Raw genomic sequence first — 20,074 nt, 5'->3', positions numbered from 1 at the left:
CGGAATCCCCCTGAAATACCCCCCAAATGTAAAATGTGCCATTAAGTCTCCCATTTGGGAACTTCTCTCAAACATTACGCCGCACTTCCCGTCCCCTCTGAGCTCTAGATCCGGAATATTTGGTGAGGGCAAGCCACCGTAAACCATACGGGAAAAATACCAGAAAACCCCCGATCACCTCCTGGAACATCACCAAAAATAATCCTCAACCCCAAGGCGGCGAAGCCGCCCCAGAACGAGGAACGGCGAAGCCGTTCCGAGGAGTAACTGGCGTAGGCGAGGAGGAGCATCAGTAACCCTCGGGCGGCGAAGCCGCCCCGATGTTCAATCGGCGCAGAAGCTGTGGACTCCCCTCAAACGAAAAACGGTGAAACAGATCCGAAATGCCTTCGCCCTCTAGGCGGCTATGGCGACCTTAGACGAGGAACGGCGAAGCCGTTCCGAGTATTAAGCGGGGAAGCCCCGGGGGGGCACACTGAACCCCTGGGCGGCGAAGCCGCCCTTCAGCGAGGAACGGCGAAGCCGTTCCGAGGAATGAGTGGGGCGCCTCCCTACCCCCTGGCCGGCGAAGCCGGCCCCTAGCTGGGGTGAGATTATTCGAACTTAAAAAGTCTTCGAGCGAACACAAATATAGACGGCGAAGCCGGAACCGGGGTTTTTAAGGGGCGGAGCCCCTTAACGAGCGCGCGGAGCGTGCGAGTGTCTTTGATATTATTCTATGTCGATAATATTACATTGTGACATTTCTTTGAGGTGATTTATGGATTGATTTATTTTTTGTTCCTTCGTTTAGCATTCTCAAGTATTTTCATGTGTCATTAAGCTGTATGTAATTTCCTTGTTAGAGTTTGAGATCTTTGTCGGTGATGAGTGGGGGCTTTCCTTGACGATTGACCTGTTTGAATGAGATTTTCAAGTGTAAACATGACTTGTACCACCGAGAATTCCTCCGATTCTTCGGAAAGGAATACGGACAGTGCCCTTTGCAGACTTTGTAGGAAGAATCACGATTATCATTACAACATATTCACTTCGAATGTAACATGTGAAATAACTGTGAAGGATGCCCTGCATGATTTAGTTGGTTTACAAGTGAGTGGCATGTTACATATTATCGATTTTCCTTTACAATGGCGTTACTTCATCCTGTGTTTTCCTAGAAAATGTCGTTATCTATGAAGTATAACTTGTTTACTTATGCCTCAGGTTGCTTTGGGAGATGGCCTGCCCACTACCATGTGTCCACTGTGTCTGAAGAAACTTACGGAATTCAGTGTTTTCAAAAGGATTTGTTTAGAATCAAACGCAGTACTGAAAAAATTTTTTCCGATAAATTACTGCATGGTGAGTATTTTACGTTTATTCTTTTTGGAAGAGTGGTGCACTGTAAGTGTCGGTTACTTTAAAGTGACAGTCTTTAGTTTGTTTCTACAACAGTAAGAAATCTAGGAAGATAGCGGACAGAAATAGTTCTAACATAAATTCATAAGGATTTACTGAATGTGGTAATATATTAATTGCTTGGTGACATATGTGGGGAAATGCACTATACATCTGCATGAGACCAATAATACAGTACGAATTAATATAGTGGTGGCCTACTATTAAAAAATTAATTTTAAGGCGCAAAAATTATCCTAGAAAACATTTTAACAAATAATGTAAAATCAGAAACCAAATATGTGTTTTCTATAGCTTTAAGTTTAATTTATTTCGATGTTATATTCCAACATTTAACTACATTTTTTTACATTTGCGTCAACTACAATAAGTTCGTTCAAAAATATTTTACTAGTACCATTTATGTTAGTTCTGGTATTACAGTTATTTGTATATGTGCTTTCACAAGCTGTGTCTTTAAATCATTTTCAGATAAACTTTTGTTTTTAAAATTATGTTAAAAAATTGCAATTCTATGAATTGTGTGACTAAAAAGTTTAAAGGTTTCCTGTGTTGGGAAATACGTACTATTTTTAGGTATTGAGATGTTTATCCTACATAACAGCCTTCAAAATCATCGCAAAGTATATGATATGTGGAAGGTTACTCTGGAATTCCATCAGATCCAGTTCTCCAACTCTGTCTTGGCCGACGTTTTGATGAATGTGTTTTCCTTTGTCATCAGGTCATGCCCTGATGATGATGGACAACTGGTACGTTGAAACATCGGCTGAGATGGAGTTGTAGAACCTGACCCAGTGAAACTCCTGACTAACCTCCCACCATATTCTATACACAGGGAAAGCCTGCACTCATCCTTTATGTGAAATACATGCGTGGCAAGGTATACATTCTTAATTTTTTTGGGTTATCGACTTAAATAAGGTGTAATATTGTTTGTTAATCCCTTCCCTTCCAGAGTTTATATTTGAGTATTCGTAGGTCCTGAACATAATAAATACATTGAAAACATGTTTTACATGTTTTTTCCATGACTCCACTGGTGAGAAAAGAATTTTGGCCTTTTAAAAGCTACTACTCCAAAAATTATCATTGCAGAAGTTATTTGAGTATAAGGATAAGAAACTCAAGCATTTAGTTTTTTTAACTGCATAAATTTGAAGGGCCAGCTTCCATGGCCTCAAAGAAATTTATAAAGGACACAGTGTGAACTCGGAATATCAAGGATCTTCTTACTGATTTCGTTTTAGTCGGTGCTGTAACTTGTCAGTGATTGATTAACAGACGCGCAGACATCTCTGCATTTTTGTATGAAAGCAGAGACAATGTGTTTAATGTCCTTTTTCATAAAGGCTACGAGCATCCCTTGTATGTGTTATTAAGGAGATAGGTGTTTCGTCAGTGTAACTTTTTCTCCAGAGATTTGATGGAGGAGGGGCAGCTGATGACAGTTCGGGGCCTTCTGTGGAGACTAAGGGCTACATTCAAGATGTCATTGAAATCAATTCACAGCCCACATGCTCAGCCCAATTCACTGAAATATACATTCCTGTGCCAGACTGCCTACTGCCCAGGGGTGATAACTTGGTAAGATATATTCTCGCAGACAGTAAAACCAGAGTAGAACCACCTTCAGTTGTACAAATTTCTCGGTTGCATGAAGAAAGAGGGTGTGTTTGTCATAAATATAAGATACTAACAATTATGCTACTTTCAGTTGTTGCACTTGTCCAATAGTAACTTATGAGGCAAAAAGTCGAACCGAAAAAATCTTTTTTCATACAAGTCGATATCATTTGTACAACACTGCTAATCTTTTGAATGAAATGTCTCTTATCCCATTGAGTAGACTTTTGGATAACGTTGTCAAATCTCACTTCAAGCTATAAGTGTTGGCTTAAACTAGGCTGTGTCTCATATTAGCCCTCTATTTGCTCAAGCCATCTTCCTCCTCTATTTCGACTAAGTTACCAGCAAAAACTGTTGTGGCAACTCTTTATAAGCCTGAGTAAAGAAAATATGAAGACAATTCAATGTACAGTGGAACCTTGTTCTATCGTTCCAGCTGTTTTGCCTCTCCTGTAAGTGACCAAAACTCATTGAAACCACACGCTCTTTGTGACATAACTCCCCCTCCCTAGTTGGACATGGATACTCTGGAGTTTGATCTGTGAGTCGCAAGAATGTCATGAATATTTTCACCAACTTGGTTGGCTGCAAGGAAAAGAGGAGCTTTTATAATCAAACGAGTTTATTATTGATTTGCTTTTTTGAGTGATGCCCATTATTCTTCTATAGTTTCTTGTGAAAGTGGAGAAGGAAGATCACATCAGTGAAGGGAATAATCCTCCGCTGTACGCATCAGATCCAACAGGAATGCCAAGTGCTGTCTCAGACCCATTGGCAACTGATGAATTGGTGAGTGTACGCTGTTGCCCAGTGTAGTACTGTTTTGCTATGGCAATGTCATTCAGTTGTGGAATGTTCCCAACACCTCTCAACAGAAACCAACAGAATTTTTTTCTCGCCTGATCGTGAGCAACCATGGAAGTGCTTCCATGAATGAATTAATTAAAATGAATGTTTCATTGTAATGGACATATTTGGTGTATTTGTGTTTTTGGTGCTTTGGTCATGATCACTTTTGCTTTTTCGGCCAATGAATTTGTATCTGTAGCAATGGGCGTTCCTCTTTCCAATAGAGTGATCCAGTAACATACAAGTGCTCCTCTGCTAAAGATGATCAGATTAGCATAGATGAAGAAAGATATTGGCTTAATGACTGCATTGAAGGTGCCTCAAGGAAACTCATGCATCAAGATTCTTCTGATGAGGTAATGCTATTAATAAGTTTTTGTTGCATGTTGATCTTGAATTGCATATGAAATGTATCACGGTCATAAGTCAGCAATCCTAAAATTTGATTCACATAGTCCTTAATTTCTCTCCATCATAGGCATATCTTTTTTATGTTTATGGTCTTGAATTTTTTATATTCTTAATAATCTGACCAATGAAAGCATTCAGAGCCATTACTTCTCCTTCTTCCTGTCCACCCGTCCATTTCTTTGTCTGTCGATTGTCTCTATAAGGCCATCATATCTCATGACGTGGGTGATTAAGTTACGGTTTTAGGAAAACTTCTTTTCTCCCACTCTTCTTCATACTTCCTTGTTACTTTGAAAATTTTTTTATCGTCAACATTCTGCGGGAGCAACACATTTCCAACACTTTCATTGTTGACTTTTCTGCGGCTGTAAATTTTCAAGCCTGCCTACCATTTACAAATATTCTCCATATATAGTGCCTGAAAAATTGTTTCCTTCTGTATTTGTATTCTCAGTGTGAGTAGATTATTCTTTTTTGTAGAATGCTTCCTGTGCCTTTACTATTCTAATGTCTATTTCTTTCTTGCTTCATCCACCACTGGTTACTAATATTTCAGTCTATCTGCAAGGTAATTAGCTGTGAATATGACATACTATTTAGGCCATGGTCCGTAGTGTAGTTCTACTGTAAAGTGGTAAATTTATCAGTTGTTGTTTATATTTTATCATGGATATATTGCATTTACACCTGAAACAATGTCATATGCTTGAAATCACCGTTATATACCTTTTGAGCAAATCAGTTGTAAATAATTTAGTTATTTCTGGGCAAACTAATGACGTTCTACTTTAATATGGATTATAAATTTTATTTTGTCCCTGGATTTGAAAACACCACGTATCAGATGTCTGTGCAGAGCAATTGAACGTACATATTTTCCCATTGAAGTTATGCAACCTTTGTCCTATAAGGAGATTATCTACAGATTTCTCTTTTACGTTAACTCAGAATGGCCTTCCATTACATCTCGTCTGCGTAAGTTATTTTTATTGGTAAAAATTTTTACTCTATTTTGAAACTATTGTATTAATCTCTAAACTGCATTATAAACCAAAATTCTATATAAAACAAAATACACCAAATTTATCCTACATTATTGAACCTATTTATTTTCCATGAGAGTGTGTTATTACCGATAGGCTCTAGATTTTCATGCAAATTTCGACCATAGAATAAGTTTCTGTTATGAATAAGATTATAACTCAAGTTTTACATCTCCAGAATGTGTTACCCAGAAAATCGTTACATGGCTTTTGCAGGGATTTTGCAATGCAAATAAGAAGGACAAAGTGGTAAATTTAAAAACATAATTACAAATATTATTAATTCCTAACATTAATTACCTTAAGGCAGCTTGCAGGATAGTATGAAAAATTTATCCATATGAAACAAACTCTAATTTTATTCCAGTGACAAATTTTCAATATTTTTTCTATATTTCTCTATCTCAATCATGTTTGATGATGATTTGGCATTATGTTGCAGCCCATAACCTTAACTGCTTCCCAAAGTGAAAAGGTGGAAGCTCAGGGCACAGGAGCCATGGTGAAAGACGTGGACTGGACGCTGGAGGCGGCAAAGAAGGAACCATCTCCGGAGGAGATTGTCCAGGTATGTATGGAACTCTTTGAATTGAATTTCAATATTGGACGAAGGACTTTATAGGTAAAAATTTAAATCCAAAAGTATCAAATCCATATAGTGGGTAGCACTTTGCGTTCAGATGGCGAGAATTGTGGTCTTTTTTGTCCCGAACGTTCTGGACGGATGGCAAAGATTCTTGTCATTTAGGCGCATCAACCTAAATAATTTTTAAGTGTAAAATACCTATTCATTATTGTGTTTTCAGTTGTTGTTTGTTATTCAAATGAATTGATGCATCATAACGTTTGATTGGGTAAAGTTACATTCTAAACATTAACTTACCCCGGTACGCAACGTGTTAATACCTTTAAGTATGTAATACATTCAGAACTATTCTATTTTTTCTTTCTGTCCACCTGTCCTTCTCTTGGTCTGTTGATTTTTTTATCAGGCCATGATGATGTTGCCGATGAGGTGAGGTGTTTAGAAGACATCCTATGTTTATAATTCAAGCTTTGTTCATGATCACTTTTGCTTCTTGTACCAAATGATAAAGAAGTGTATACATGGGTGTTCCTCTTTCCAATAGGGTGATCTAGTGACACACAAGTGCTCTTCTGTGGAAGGAGATCAGATTAGTGATGGTGAAGAAGAATATGTAGTCAATGAGTGCACCGATGGTGCCTCAAGCAAACTCATACATCAAGACTATTTTGATGAGGTAATATTATTTATTTACTGTTTATTGTGCATTGTACTTGAATTGAATATGAACTATGTCATATTCATAAATTTACATTCCTAAATTTTGTTTCATACAGCCCTCAATTCCTGGCTATCATCTTATTATCTTTTCATGTTTGTGGTCTTCTTTTTTTATATCCTTCATAACCTGACCTATATAATACATTCAGAACTATTCTTTCTCTTCTTCCTGTCCACCTCTTCTTCTATTTTTCTGACTATTGTATTTATGAGGCATCATATCTTTTGAAGTGACCGATTAAGTGGAGGTTTTTAGAAAACTTCTCTTTTCACCCACTCTTCTTCATGATTTCTTGTAATGTTGTCAATTTTTTATCCTCTGCATTCTTCAGAAGCAATAAATTTTGAAAGATCCACTATTAAATTTTCTGCAGCTGTCAATTTAGAAGCCTTACTATCATTTATAAATATGTTCCATATGCAGTGTCCGATGCATTGTTTCCTTACTTCTGTATTTGTATTCTGGAAAGTGAGTAGACCCCTCTTTCTTGATAGTGAGTGACCCCTTTTTTGTGGAATGCTCTTTGTAGCCATGCTATTCTAGTGACTATGTATTTCTTTCTTGATTGCCCTATTGGAAATATTCAATTCTGTTCAATTGAAAAGTGGCAAATTTTAATTGAATCTATTGGAATTCAGTTGAATTTCAAAAGATTTAATTGAAATCTATGGAAATTCAACTGAATGAAAATGACATTCAATTGAATTTCCACATATTCAATTGAAATTTGTCACTTTTCAGTTGAACAAAATTGAATATTTCTAATAGGGTGGTCCATTACTCATTGCTCTGCTTCCTGTTGTTTAATATATTGGTCTGATTGTGAGGTCATGAGATGTGAAAATGACAATGTTAAAACCATGGTCAATAGTGGGGTTATGCATTCAAGTATGGAAGTTATCATTTGTTGTTTATATATTTTATCATGCATGTATTGCATTTACACTTACAACAATTTCATATGATTAAAAGCAATGTCGTTAAACTTTTGAGCGAATAAGTTGTAAAGGATTCAGTTATTTCTGGGCAAAATAATGAGGTTCTCCTTAAATATAAATTGTAAACATTTTTTTAGTCCCTGAATGTAAAAGCACCACAAATATGCACCACTTATCAACTGTTCATGCAGAGAAAAACAAACCTTCATATTTTTCCATTAAAGTTATGCAACTTTTGTCCAATAAGGAATTAATGTACACATTTCTCATTTTCGTTAACTAAGAATCGCCTTCTGTTTTATCTTACCTGAGTAAGTCATTTTCATTTTTCAAAATTTTGATGTCTCTAAACTGAATTATAAACCAAAATATATACTTAACTTATTCTCTGCTATCACCCCTATTTATTTTCCTTGAATGTATGTTATTATTTACGCGCTCTGGATTCTCATGCAAAGTACTGTTAAATAAGTTTCTGTAATGAATAGCATGAATTCTGGAGTTTAATATCTCCAGATACAATTGCCCTGAGGATCATCACGTGGTTTTTACAGGGCTTTTGTTATGTAAATATGAGGTATTAGGTATATAGTTGAGAGAATATTAAGAAACATAATTATAATTATTATGAATTCCTGACATTAATTACATTCAGGTAGCTCGCAGGTTATTATGGTGAATATATCCATTTGAAACTTAAATTTTATACATGTGACAAATTTGGCAAAGCATTTCTATATTTCGAGTATCTCAATCATTAATGATTATTGTTTGGAATCATGTTACAGCTCAATACCTTCACTGATTTGCAAGGTGAAAAGGGGGAAGCTGAGGGCACAGGAGCCATGGTGGCAGACCCAGACTGGACACTGATTGAGGCAAAGAAGGAACCATCACTGGAGGAGGATGCCCAGGTATGTATGGAATTCTTGTAATCAAATTTAATTAATGAACGAAGGAAATAATTGGTAGAAATCTAAATTAATACCATTGTTAATGATAGGACATTGTCCTTTCTACTCGGATTTAATGGTAACCCATTCCATTCTAAGATACTAATAATTGCTACAAGTTTTCTCACGTCAAAGTAAGATATTTTTCCATTTTATATTGTACATTTGGACTGTAATTTACATGCCTTATATTTTACTTTAAAAAATCATAGGACTGATAAATTATACCTTAATAGTCCTTTATTGGGCACTTGGGGCACCCCAATAGCCCATTTTGTTTCATGTGTGTGCTGTTAGTCATTTGCTGACGTAAAATACCAGTAATTCAGAAGCTAACCATTATTTAGGTGTCAAAATCCTCAAATAGATGCTTGTTATTAACCGGCTCATGGTTTGCATTACATAGTGCACGAAAGGAGGTCAGCTTATATGGGCCATCAGCAAACATTGTTTGGCATGGTAATGCTAGTTTTATTGGTACTTCAGCAAGTGGCCTAGTTTCATGCCTCCACTGCAAGGGAGTGGGGTCAGTGTGCAAAGGACCTAAAGCTCTAGCCTTACAAGTGACCTAGCTCAACTTTTTCCCCATCATGCTTAACCACATTTAAACATCATGCTTTGCTGGCCTCGGTGGCAGCGGGGTAAAGTCCTTGCCTGCCAAACATGAGGTTGTGGGTTCGAATCCCGCCTGGGTAAGTTCCCCTTATCCAGGGCATGGTTGTTCGTGTACGTTTCATTGTTGAATTTGTTGAATACCCCATTTTAAAATGGCCTAAGAGAGCAGTATTTGGAGGTTTGGGAATAAAATAAAAAATCAGATAAAACAAATAGCCGTTAATGAAGGAGCGTGAAATCCCAGGGGTACTGTTTATTGGAAAGACAGAGACTCTTCTTCAGGATTCTTTTTCTCTTTGCTCCTATTTGGAAATTAATTATAATGAAACGGGTAGACCATAAATTTAAGACCTTTTCATTCTCAAAATTTTCTCCATGAAGTTTTTTCTTCTTAATAAGGATATTATTAGATTGCATGTGAAGGAATAAGAACTTTAATGGTGGAATATTGTTTTTTTATTAAATTAATATGTTTTCTACAAAGAGACCAGAATCGTTCATCAGGAATAATTTATTTTTACAGACACCATGTAATTCAAGCTTTGATTGCGATCACTTTCATTTCTTGTACCAATTCATTTAAATGTGTATCAATGAAACTTCCTCTCTCCAATAGAGTGATCCGGTGACATACAAGTGCTCTTCTGTTAAAGAAGATGAGATTAGCAATGATGAAGAAGGATATGTACATAATGATTGCACTGATGGTGTCACAGGCGAACTAATGTATGGAGCTTCTTCTGACCAGGTAATGCATATTATGAACTTTATATTGTCTATTAAATTGAGTTCCATATAAGCTGTATCATCATCATAAGTCCACAATCTTAATGTTGGTTTGAAACAGGCCTCCATTCCTCTCTCCTATCTATTTATCTTTTCATATTTATTTTCATTTTTTTACACCCTTAATAATCTGACCTATGAGACAAATTTACAAGCATTGCTCTCCCCTATTCCTGAAGTATTTGGAAGATTTCTCTTTTCTCCTACTTCTATCTGTACTTCCTTAGTAGTTACTTGTTTGATTCATTGGATCTTCATCTCGTTCATTAGGAGCAGCACATTTTCAATGCTTCCACTTTTGACTTGTATGCAGCTTTTGATTTTAAAAGCATTTATAAATACGCTCCGAATGTAGTGTCAAATGTATTGCTTCCTCATTTTTGTATTAGTATCTCAGCTCTGAGTAGATTATTCCTTTTTGTGTTGTGCTATTCTACTGACTGTTTCTTCCTTGATTTATCCATAACTGGTAACTTGGCTTCCTGTTGCTCAACATACCAGACTGACTTTATGAATATGAGACCTTGAAAATGACATAGAGTGTTAACCTTGATCAGTGGTGGAGTTATGTATTTAAGTGTGGGAATAATCATTTGTTATTTATATTTTGTTATGGATGTATCACATGTACACTTGAAACAATTTTACATGCTTGAAGGCACTGTCTCATACCTCTTGAGTAAATAAATTTAAAAGGGTTCAATTACTTTAGGGCAAACTAATGACTTTCTACTGAAGTGCATGTTAAGGAGTTAGTTTTCAGTCCCAGGATGTAACAAAACCTCAAGTAAGCCAACTTATCAATTCTCCTAGCAGTGTTAAATGAACCTGCATATTTTCCCGTTGAAGTACTGCAACTTTTGTCCTATAACGAGTTATTCTACAGATTTCTCATTTCCATTAACTCAGAAAGCCCTTCCATTATATCATGTCATTATATTATATATTTCAAAGTTTTGGATGCTCTTAAACTGAATTATAATCCAAAATACCCTAAATTAATTTTCCAATATTGAACATATTTCTTTTCCTTGAATGTGTCTCTTTGCCCATGGGCTCTGAAATCTTCTGCAAAGTACTCCCTCAAATAAATTTCTGTTACAAATAAGATTATGTCTGGAGTTTCAAATCACCAGCATCTATTGCTCTGAGGATCATCACATTGATTTTGCTGGGATTTCGGTGTGCATAAAATAGGTAGTTTGAATATAGATAAGTCATATATTTAAAAACCTAACTTTAAACTATTTAAATTCCTGACATTATTTTCCTTGATGCAGCGTAGTATGAAGAACATATCAATCGAAACATGAATTTTAGTAAATGCTTTCCAAAATAAGTTCTGAATCTGCTGTCCACACATTAGTCTTATTTTGATGCCTACTTCTAGCCTTCTTCACGTGAGAATGGGGACCCAATTGAGAGTTCGAATGTAGCCCAGGATTCTGCTGCAAAGGCATTTGGTGAGTACTGGATTGCAAATGACTCTGTAAATTAAGGACTTGTTGTCAATAATAGGGTGTTCTCCTATTTTTTCTTATTGTATAAATTGAAAGATTATAACTTCTGGAGTACGTATTTCACACTTTTAGATTTTTAAATGCCAATATTATTTTTTCAATTTAACAAAAAGTGAAAGTTTTCAAGCTTGTGAAAACACAATGGCTAAGCATGAATGCTGGGAAATGCCCGTGTGACGTCTGGCCACTGCTGTGTGAATCCACTTGGGTATGAGGCTATGATTGCTGCTAAAATGCAGGTTGCTTGTTGCTGAGCATGTCGGTAGTGTAGAGTACCCTGCTAGCAGGTAGCACTTGGCTTAAATAAGGATTATTAATACCCTATCATGCGAAGGAAGTTTTCCGACCATAGGCAGTTTTAACAGGTGATTATTAAGAGATATTTCCCTGAGTTCTGTGCCTCATGCATGCATTGGTAATCTCAGGTGATGTAAAACTCCTATCAACTTGTATAGAATCTAGGTTCGTGTGACGTCATGTGGAGTGGCATCAAATGGGCGTCATTCGGCCTTTTTCAAATGACGTTAAAATTGACCATTAACATTAATCTGAACTGGGATTTCTAAAACCAAATACTTACATAATTTGTATATTATGAATACACTAATGGTGGGTAACGAATCGCAATTAATGCCTTTCGTTTTCTTTGATGAAGGAAACTACCCTCTTTTGGAGGATGTACATGTTGGTACTTTTATATAGCCAACATTTCATGTGAATAGAGAACTGATTGAGAATTTGACAATGGCCCATCATTCCACAGCGTAAGCAGTGGAAACAAGACTCCAGACCGGGTTCGTGGGGTTACACTCCTGGGGAAGAGTCTGTAAGCGCTAGCTTTTCACCTCTGCACCACAGAAGAGGGAGTTTAGGCAGGAAAAAGGAGGGAGGCACCGCCACGATAGGAGCCGCATGGCACCACCTGGAATAGGATAGGATTGGAAGGATAGGGAGGGGGAATCCCACACCGTCACTTTAAGTGGGTGGGTCCTACTACTACTAGTGAAACCATAATTTAACGTTTCTACGGAAAGGAACAAATTTCTTGTGTGGGGGGAATTTTCTACGATTTTCCATGGATACCACAATGTGAGCAGAGGATACGAAACCCTAGGGTGGGCTCGCGGGGTTGTTCTCCTGGGCTGAGGTCTGCAAGCGATAGCATATTACCTCTGCACCTCAAAAGGGGGAGGAGGAAGGAGAAGAAGAAGGAGAAAGGAAAGAGGTGCCGTCGTGATAGGAGTCCAACGATGCCTCCTGGGACGGGTTGGAGAAGGAAGGGATGGGACAAGGAATCCCGCACCGTCAGAAAGGCGGGCGGGTCTTACTATTAGCGAAACCGGGAAAAACCATTACAGTGCCAGCGATTTTAGAGGGCTGTCCTTTGAGGAATAATAATCCAACGATCAAATCGTTAGATTCTACTATGTTAGCAGTGGGAACGAAACCCTTAGGACGGGCTTGCTGGATACACTCCTGGAGCAGGGACTATAAGCGATCAGCTTTTCTCCTCTGCCACCAGAAGGGGAAGGACGGGAAGGAACAAGGAAAGGAGGCGCCGCCGCGATGGGAGCCCGACGACGCCTCCAGGGGAAGGACGAGGAAGAAAGGGAGGGGACGAGGAGTTCTGCACCGTCACAAGGCGGGCAGGTCCTACCATCAGCGAAACCAAGCTTACGCAATTAATATGCTACCAATTTTAGTAGATTTTCCTATGAGGAAGAAAAATCTATCGATCAAATCGGTAGATTCTACTATGTTAGCAGTGGGTGGGTGCTGTTAAGGGCTACGAGTAGCTGAATCCAGATAAGGCTTAGGCTGCTTTTATAAGGGACGCCTTTTCACTGGCCGCCATCTACGGCATGGTGCCATGCTTTCAAATAACCATATGTCTCTATGGATGCCTTTAACCAAGTCAAATCATGTCCTATTTCAATCCAGCCCAGCACTGTGCGATCTACGGCGCAAAGTATTTGCTTCCCCGTAGCTGATTGTGAAGGATGAAGAATCTGAGTTAGTCATCCATCCATATTGTTTGATTTCTTTAGTTATAGTGCCAATTGATAAAGGCAGTTATATTTACTTACATTTTGCAGTCATCTGTATCTTTTTTAATGGTCTTCACATACAAAAATTTTTGTTGTACCAAAACTTTTGAATATTTCCCTGCTTAGACCATTGGCTTGCAAAATTTTAATAATTTTCTCCTTGTGGCATTTTAGACGGTTACAAATTCATAGTCACGTCCTGTCAAGCTTTTGAGTCCAGTTCATTGAGAAAAATTAGTGACAAATCACCAGAACGTAGCACTTTGTGTGAGAATTTAGTATCTAAAATGTATTTTTCAGGGCTTATAGAAAATGTGAACGTGGAACTTAGTCAAATAATAAATGCAAAAATTAGCTTTGCTTTTGGTCCATTTTTATCAGTGGGAAAATTAATTTTTTTTAAATGAGTGAATTCCTTTTCACCCTTTTTCCCTAGGACTTGCAATGGTGCTTTGTTAGATTTTACTGAGAGTCAAGCATGAAGCTTACACGGAGTATAAAATATCGTGGATATAATATAGACTTGAGAGGAATGGTCCAGAAATGAAATTGGTGATAAATAAGAACAGCTAGACTTCATTTCAATTCCATAATTTTAGGAGTTAGGTATTATAGGTCTGCATTATAATGATAGTGGGTATACATGCTAATTTTGTCTAGTTAGATATTTCTAGCTGTTGGTTTTATCAACCATGCCACTGGAGGTAAGTTCAGCCTTTCATCAGTTTGAGTATTCAGAGATTTTGAGAATTAAGTCTGAGACCTAGGTTAGTGAGAAGTAAGTGCCACTCCTTGGCAATTTAGCCCAACCATCCCACTAATTTATGATTTTCCTCTCTGCAGTACTCCATCACAAAGTGGTTATATTGTCAATCGTTTGGCAATGATGTATTTTATTGCATGATACAATATTTAATAGTTTGAAATGAATTTTACCTTTTTTCTGTGCGTACACAATTTGTAAACGAAATTATATTGCTAAAAATAATGGATTTCTGGACGTATATTAAGTACCTAGTGTTCTCTACCTTTGTTATTGACAACGCTTGATCTCCGTTTAAAACTCCACAGTGATTAAAAATGTTGGAAATTCTTTTTGAAGAGTAAATTGTTAAAATTCAAATGCAAAATTTGGTTAAACAAAAGATCAAGGGTAACTTCTTCCTCAAAGAAGAGATCCGCTCAGAGGTTTAAAATTTATTCTTATGTTACTGTGGCGGACGGGATCGCGTTCCACTAATTTAGAGCAAGAAATATCTCGGGTCGCGGACGACGTAGGAACGAGTAGGTCAGGGCACGAAACGACGGAACAATTGGGGATTTGGGGCTGGGTTCGGAGGAAAACACACGTACTCGTGGGTTGCATTAAACAAATAAACCATTTATTCTCAAAAGCATGAGAAAATAACATGAAGCACACAAAATATGAGATACATCACTCGGGAAAAAGGGACGTTAGTGGGGATGGAATGGGGCGACTTAAAACTAATTGACATGGAAATAGCACTTACAAGGAATCAAAAAGCAACTTGACAAAAATTAAAATAAATCAGAGTTGAACTGCGTTCAACAAACTGCAGGGTTTAAGAGTCCACTGCGACACAATATGACTTTATGGTTCACTGACTGTTCCAGCGCAATCTTGAGGAGGAAAATAGGGGATGAATGGGGTAAAAAACGTGGTTGTTTCAGTTTCACACGGGGAAAGTGGTGGAGGGCACGGCTTTACTGCACCTTAATCTGGGAAACTCGCTGTGCGAGAGAAGTGACGATGTCGTCCGGCGTCTCGTCAATTCGCGATGTTTTCCCGTTGGGTGTGGAGCCGTGTCTATCCCCGGGATGATTTCCCACGGTGGTTGGCAGAGGCTGATGGGGTTGCAGGCCACGGGATGCGTCTACATCGGGCTGTTGGCTAGGAAGTTTCCACGCGCCGTAGCTCCTGACGCAATAGTGGCTCAATCGCTCAGCTGTTGAGCAGGCAGAAGTTGAACCGCCTTCCCCGATCATCTGCCGTGTTCTTCCACTTCCTTGACCCACTTTCTTCCACGTAAACTTCGTAAGAGGGGAAGGGAGGGGAGGGCGGTGGCCAGTAGTACACTTTATTCTCTAAAGGCGGAGCACTTTTCGCTGTGCGCGAGATTTAAATATGGCACACGCACGCGCACACATAGCATAAAATAAGATGAACCTTCACAAAACAAAAATAAATGAAACAAAACAAAAGGGAAGGGAAGAAAAAAGGAAGAGTGCTTCTCAATATAAGGGTGAATAGAAACTTATCAGGTGCTGCCGTTACATTACTTATAGCATGAAAACATTTTCCTATCGTAGGCGCCGGCTTGGATGGGTTTAGGTGACTGCCCATAATTATGCATATAAACCCATAACCCATCAGTAGGCACAGGGGCCACATAATGTTTCATGTGGTTTCATAATGTTTCAATGTTGGTAATAATGTTTAATCTGTGTGCCGGTTATTGTATGACGGCTTGTTATACACATGATTATCAGTAGCTGTGTATTCTCAAGTTTCTAAATCCTCACACAGTTACATGTTAGTAATTAGCTCATGGTTAGCGTTGAATACAGCACGACAGGAAGTGGGCATTACTAGGCCACATGTTTGGCCTTTTGATGTAATGGCCTGTGGTATAACATTTTTCTCTCAGCATCAACGTTCAACATTTATTTGTTACAGTAATAGGTACTTCAGCTTTTGTACTTTCTTGCCTCCTCCACCTGGGAGAGGGGTGGGTGTGCAAGCGACCAGATGCTCAAGTTTTACGAGCAACAAAGCTCAACCCATTTCCCAGCAGTGAGTTACAAAGAGCAGCACTCGTACAATGCCGGAACGCCAATTACCAGTAGTTCCAGTATTTTAAGTACCCTTCTTCAGGGATCCTTTCCTCTTAGCGTGGCTGATGCATGAGTATTTATAGGGGGTGTCAGTTGCCTGTAGCATTTAGACACATGCAAATCTTCTTGTTAGCAGCATTGCTTATTAGTCAACGGAATAGGAATTTTTCTGTATTTTCTACAATTAACTGTAAATAAGCAGTCCCGATTGTGCAACAGCTTTTCATAGTAAGTTTTGTCTTTATAGTACTTATTTTATTTTTACAACCCGAAATCTATACTACAGTAGTAATTTTATCTGAACATATTGGAATAGTTTCTTGAAAAAGTTGTGGGTACTCGCAGGAACATTACAGGTGATAACTGGCTCATTATTCATTATTTCTTCCCAGGCCAAAATTTTCTGGAAGAAAAAGGCTTACGTACGCTGGAACGGTTAAAAAGAAATAAGGGATTAATTGGGAAAGAATTTTTAGCCAGCGAGAGTAAAGCAGGAAATTCATCTCTCATGAGCCTCCAAACCAATTTTAATATCCTGTCATACTGCCCAAAAATTTGAAATCTGTACTCTTTTTTTTCTAAAATGCGTCATGATTCTGCCATTGATGCTGATAGTGGTAGCCAAAATAAATTCGATATGCTTTCATCCCGCAGCAGAACTAAATTTGGTATCGATCTACTGTATCAACTCTGGGCAAAATACAATGTAGCACGTAACACAAGATGGTGGCCGATGTAAATGTATATATATGATTTATTGAGAATTTCTGCTTTCATTGCCCTAAGCGTTTTCAAGGTTCCTTGAATATCTTCTCAAGTTATAAGATGCGCTTTTCTGCGGAAGAAAGCTTGGGAAATTTTTTAAACGAAAATTACGAGACAGAGTGGAATTACTAATAACCCAACGCAAATATAAGACCTCAGGTTTGCATGCATTGCTTGGAATACGGGACCCCGCTACCCCTCCAAATACTCGTTTATTTCATGACAGTTAAGGACATTTATCTCTGGGAAATTCTTGTGGATTTTGATGATTTTCTCTTTAAAAGTTAATCAAGTTTTATGTAAAGTAATTCAGGAAAAATTCAAAATATTTCTTCTAGATACTATCACCTTGAATGCCGAAAAATTTACGATTGCGACTGTAAGGAACCTTTTTAATTTACAAAATACTTGCCAATCATAAAATATCAGATAGGAAAGTAAATTATTCTCCATTTTAAAAATATCTACTTTGGGGCAATACAAGATAAAACAAAATTGTTGAAATCCCAATCTGTAATGTAAAGGACGATTCTTGAAGGGACATGACTTCATTATTCTTCATCAATCATAAGCCAGATGTGTGAAGTGTATGTACGCTTGCCTTTATAGTCAAATATACCATTTTACCCTGCTACTAGCAATTTTTTCATTGTGTACAGCCCTGTTGACCTCGTCCTGTTTACGTTTTGTGTCACTTTCTCTTCTTTTCCTCTCTATTCATTTATCTCGAGTGTCTCTAGGCTCAAGTCCAAGTCAGGCTAAATATGAGCCATCTGTTCTATTGCTTCATCCATTCAGTCAACCAAATTTGAATTGTAGGTTTAGTAGTCTTAGATTGCATGTTTGACTGTAATAGCCACAATTTGAAATTCTATTTTAGGCATCCAGACAGCCGATGGAATGCCCATTGAAACAACATCAACTTCATACCTGCCTGCGGAAGGAAGTGTAAGGAATCACTCAACGCATGAATTCATTGGTCCCACATCTTCAGTGACACAAATTGGTCCCAAGACTGGAGCATCTCATGTGGGGATAGGAAGAAATATGATGGATAAAGACTTGGAAAAATGTGGTAATCTTGGTACTGCTAAGTTATCACCGTGCTCAATTCCTGATGAATGGCAATTTAAAACAAAAGACATCGAATCACTTAAAAGCATAGGAGGCGGAGCTTCAGTGACTGTTACTGGGAAGGGTGGTTGTGATGCACCAAATACCACGGATAACCTTAGACTTATCAGAATCAGTGGAAATGACAGAAGTGGTTGTGAGACCATCATGGGAGACAATGAGAAGAAACTTAATTGCTTGATCAATAATCCAGGGAACAGTTACAGATCAAACGAAAACGAAAAGTGCAGAGATAGGTTCAAGAACAAAATTGAGCTAATGGAACACATAAAAAATCATTCTGTTGCTCATAATTTTGATGCTGTAGCAGAATCTTCAATCGTAGGTGTGTCTCTGGAAGCACTTCCGTCGTGCGGATATAGCAGTTCTGGCGAGCCTACCTCCTCCAAGACATTACGTGGGCTAGAGAGACTAGAGACGAGTCGAAAAAGAAATGACTTTCCCAAGGAAACCAGTGGCGGAAAAGGGGACAAAAAAGATGTAAGACGAGTGTCGACAAGTTTCCCCGTAGAAGAGAAATCAACTTCACAGAGTTTATCCTCAAAGTCACCTTGCACGAGAAACCTTCGCAATCGCGTGGGTGCGAGAGAGAGAGGGAGACCGTATTCGTGTAGCGTGTGCGCCAAGTGCTTCACTCACAAAGGTAGCTTCGACAGACACGTCCGGACACACACGGGCGAGAGACCTTTTCCTTGTGACGCGTGTGAAAAGTCTTTCGCGACTAAGAGCACCTTAGTGACGCATATTCGCACGCACACCGGGGAGAAACCTTACTCGTGCTACGAGTGCAAAAAGTCTTTCTCGAACAGGAGCCACTTAGTCTCTCACGTGCGCACGCACTTGGGATACAGGCCCTTTTCGTGCACAATCTGCGAAAAATCTTTCACTCGATCGGATTGTCTCAAACTTCATTTCCGAACACACACGGGCGAAAAGCCTTATATCTGCAAGTTGTGCGGCAAGTCCTTCTCTAGGAGAGACATTCTCGTTTCCCACATGCCCACCCACACTGGAAAGAAACTTTATTCCTGTAGAATTTGCGGCAAAACTTTCGCTCAGAGAGGCAACCTCAGTACACACATCCGTAACCACACGGGACAGAATCTTTACTCTTGCAACGAATGTGAAAGGTCTTACTCAAACAAGAACCACTTAGTCACGCATATTCGCACGCACACCGGGGAGAAACCTTATTCATGCTGCGAGTGTGAAAAGTCTTTCTCGAGTAAGAGCAACTTAAATACTCATATTCGTACACACGCGAGAGAGAAGCCTTATTCTTGTAACGAGTGTGAAAACTCTTTCACGAATAAGAGCCACTTCGTCAGACATGTACGCACGCATTCGGAAAAGAAGCCTTCTTCATCTACATAGAATGAGGAAAGAATGGCGTTCTAAATCTCTCTGCTTTATAGTCTATTTCTTTTATTTTCTTCTCGTGATCACGTCATAGTACGTCGGTAAATGTAAGATTAGTTAAACATGGTCTGAGAAAACATTTTCTCTGAATTTACTAATAAAAGTTTGCATATCTACATATACGTAATACCCTGCGAGCCACCTCTTGGGTATACAAGAATTGCCATGAGGAAAACTTCCCCTGAACGGGGAATTGAGCCACGGACCTTTGGCTTTCCGTGTGTGTGGTATATTTCACCGCCGTTCACGTGGCTGGTTTAGAAATATTTCACACCTCTAGGGTGTTTGGCAGGTGGTGATCAACACCAGGATGCAGCATGAAATTGGACTCTCACATCCACACCACTCAGTCCAAAAAAACGTCCCGTATACTAACTAATTATACTTCTATATGCGGTTA

At 38.5% G+C, this 20,074-nt stretch overlaps 2 protein-coding genes across 2 annotated transcripts; both read left to right on the top strand.

Moving 5' to 3' along the window:
- The first annotated feature begins 924 nt into the window (after positions 1-924).
- LOC124172085 lies at positions 925-12,786 on the top strand. The gene is made up of 10 exons (XM_046551492.1): positions 925-1,092; positions 1,207-1,344; positions 2,821-2,988; positions 3,700-3,819; positions 4,104-4,235; positions 5,776-5,901; positions 6,464-6,595; positions 8,367-8,492; positions 9,763-9,894; positions 12,550-12,786. Exons 1-10 carry the CDS (start codon positions 925-927, stop codon positions 12,784-12,786), a joined length of 1,479 nt encoding a protein of 492 aa, XP_046407448.1.
- Positions 11,190-19,814, top strand: LOC124172164 (zinc finger protein 436-like). Its single transcript, XM_046551583.1, has 2 exons — positions 11,190-11,395; positions 18,002-19,814. The coding sequence occupies exon 2, from the start codon at positions 18,022-18,024 to the stop codon at positions 19,627-19,629; it is 1,608 nt and encodes a 535-aa protein (XP_046407539.1). The 5' UTR covers positions 11,190-11,395; positions 18,002-18,021; the 3' UTR covers positions 19,630-19,814.
- The last annotated feature ends 260 nt before the right edge of the window (positions 19,815-20,074 follow it).

This window comes from Ischnura elegans (assembly GCF_921293095.1).
Source record: "Ischnura elegans chromosome 13 unlocalized genomic scaffold, ioIscEleg1.1 SUPER_13_unloc_1, whole genome shotgun sequence".
NCBI lineage: Eukaryota > Metazoa > Arthropoda > Insecta > Odonata > Coenagrionidae > Ischnura > Ischnura elegans.
The sequence above is the reverse complement of the archived record's forward strand: the minus strand, read 5'-3'. Positions and strand labels throughout refer to the sequence as shown.

Excerpts from the sequence above, each read along its gene's own strand:
- LOC124172164 (XM_046551583.1), top strand. The coding sequence starts at position 18,022 with ATGCCCATTGAAACAACATCAACTTCATACCTGCCTGCGGAAGGAAGT.
- LOC124172085 (XM_046551492.1), top strand. The coding sequence starts at position 925 with ATGACTTGTACCACCGAGAATTCCTCCGATTCTTCGGAAAGGAATACG. Across the intron at positions 6,596-8,366 it reads ATCAAGACTATTTTGATGAG|CTCAATACCTTCACTGATTT; the intron begins GTAATATTATTT and ends ATCATGTTACAG. Across the intron at positions 8,493-9,762 it reads CACTGGAGGAGGATGCCCAG|AGTGATCCGGTGACATACAA; the intron begins GTATGTATGGAA and ends TCTCTCCAATAG.